Raw genomic sequence first — 2,217 nt, forward strand, 5'->3', positions numbered from 1 at the left:
AGTATTAAAAGAGATTTACATACCAACGTTGCAAAAATTCTATAGAAACCATCTTCATATTATTATTTTTTCTTTTGTACTATCAATGATATATTCTTACATTTTTCAAAATAAGGAACTAATCTCTTTCAGGATTCGTAACTACACATTCCAAATTATCTTCATTGTTGCTGATTTTTTTTACCTACTATATATATAATATATATATAAGGGACGAGGTAGTATTTCTTCTTCTACTTCTCTGTTTTATTTTCCTCATAGTTAATTAGTAATTAAATATCTAGGTCATGTAATAATATTTCTCAACCCAACAACAAGTATAGTGAATCAAACATTTCATGACCTCATCATATTCCACGTGTTAAATCACCACAAATTCACCAACACTATAAAACCTCTCTCACCCAACCATTAAGAACTTAAGTATCTTATACTTCGCAACTCATCCGGTAACCGGTTACCACACCACCATGAAAGAGTGCAACGACAATGAAATACCATCACTAGATTTCGAAGACCTGCAAGTTATAACCCCGGTGGGTCGCGGTGCGAAGGGAGTGGTGTTCCTGACTAAAACCGGCCAAACCGGTGAGCAGTCATGTCTGGCTCTGAAAGTAATATCGAAAGCCCTTCTTGAGAAAAAGAAGAAAGAAGGTTGTGCAGAATATAAGAGATTGTCGTTTGAGCAACAAGTGCTACGTCGTTTTGATCACCCTCTATTGCCTCGTTTGAGAGGGGTTATTGAAACTCAAAATATCGTTGGCTTCGCTATTGATTATTGCGATGGTGGTACTTTTCATTCTCTTCGGTCAAAACAATCTGAGAAAATGTTCTCACATGATACTATCAGGTATATATATATATACCCTCTTTTTTGTTTAATTCAATTCATGAACCATTTTAGTTAATGAATCTAACATGTATACTTGAATTTGTGAAGGTTCTACGCGGTGGAATTGTTACTAGCATTAGAATATTTGCACAATTTGGGAATAGTATACAGAGATTTGAAGCCAGAAAACATAATGATCCAACAAAACGGTCACATAATGCTCGTTGATTTCGACCTCTCTACAAAGCTCAACACAAAATCAATTAGTGATGAATCATTATCCCAGTACAGTTATTATAACTCCTCAAAGTTGAAGAAAAAACGATGTAACTGCTTGTTGTCACGTTTTAAATATGGAATTTCACCATGTGATGGTGATTCAGAGTTAGTAGAGAAACAAGTAAGTATTTGCAAGAACACAATCATTCCACAAATTGAGAAATCAAATTCATTTGTTGGAACCGAGGAATATGTTGCACCAGAAGTTGTAGCAGGAAAGGGTCATGATTTTAGTGTTGATTGGTGGTCATACGGCGTCGTTTTATACGAGATGTTATATGGAACGACACCGTTTACGGGTTTAAATAGGAATCAAACGTTTCACAGTATCTTAACGAAGGAGCCGGAACTAACTGGAACGAAGACGGCGTTAAGGGATTTAATTAGGAGATTGTTGGAAAAAGATCCTGGCCGTAGGATTAAGGTACATGAGATCAAGGGTCATGATTTCTTCAAAGGGGTTAAGTGGGACATTGTGTTGGAAATAGCAAGACCACCTTATATTCCTCACAATGAGGTTAGGGACATTGTTGGGTTTAGCAAAAAAGATGTGGAGCTCTTTGTGCATGGAATTTATTTTCCAAACAGTGGTGATGAAGATAAAAATAATCACAAGGTGAGTCATAGTGAAACAAAGAATGAGGATTTTGGTATTTTTTGATTCAATATTTTTTCCTAAAAGTTGCTATACGGTTTGGGAGATTAGAGGACTTTTATTAATATGAATTCACATTGTTTGAAAGATTTTCAATTTTTAGCAGCGACATTTATTAAGAGGTGTAGCTACACACTCCAAAATAGATTAATTCCTAACCTAAATGAAGGGATATCATTGATAGTAATTCATATTGTTTTATGGACAAAGCAGTAGGGCTATGCATCTTTTCTATCTTTTAAAGCTAATTTTAGAGATGTTTAATTTGTAATAAATGTTGATTTTATATATTTTTGGCAATTGATAATTCAATAAATCAAAGTTGATCATTCATATTGTAGCTTTATAACTTTGTTTAGATTGGTGTGGATCTCATTATTTGAGACATAGCAGGCATCATACTGTCATTTCATGTTGAGTGGAACAATTTTTATAAGGAACAAGGATAGGA

The 2,217-nt window shown here is 34.3% G+C and overlaps 1 protein-coding gene across 1 annotated transcript; it reads left to right on the plus strand.

Moving 5' to 3' along the window:
- On the plus strand, positions 445 to 1,900 carry LOC109335644 (serine/threonine-protein kinase OXI1-like). Its single transcript, XM_019571801.1, has 2 exons — positions 445 to 850; positions 941 to 1,900. Exons 1-2 carry the CDS (start codon positions 471 to 473, stop codon positions 1,770 to 1,772), a joined length of 1,212 nt encoding a protein of 403 aa, XP_019427346.1. The 5' UTR covers positions 445 to 470; the 3' UTR covers positions 1,773 to 1,900.

Source organism: Lupinus angustifolius, chromosome LG20 (genome assembly GCF_001865875.1).
Source record: "Lupinus angustifolius cultivar Tanjil chromosome LG20, LupAngTanjil_v1.0, whole genome shotgun sequence".
Classification (NCBI taxonomy): domain Eukaryota; kingdom Viridiplantae; phylum Streptophyta; class Magnoliopsida; order Fabales; family Fabaceae; genus Lupinus; species Lupinus angustifolius.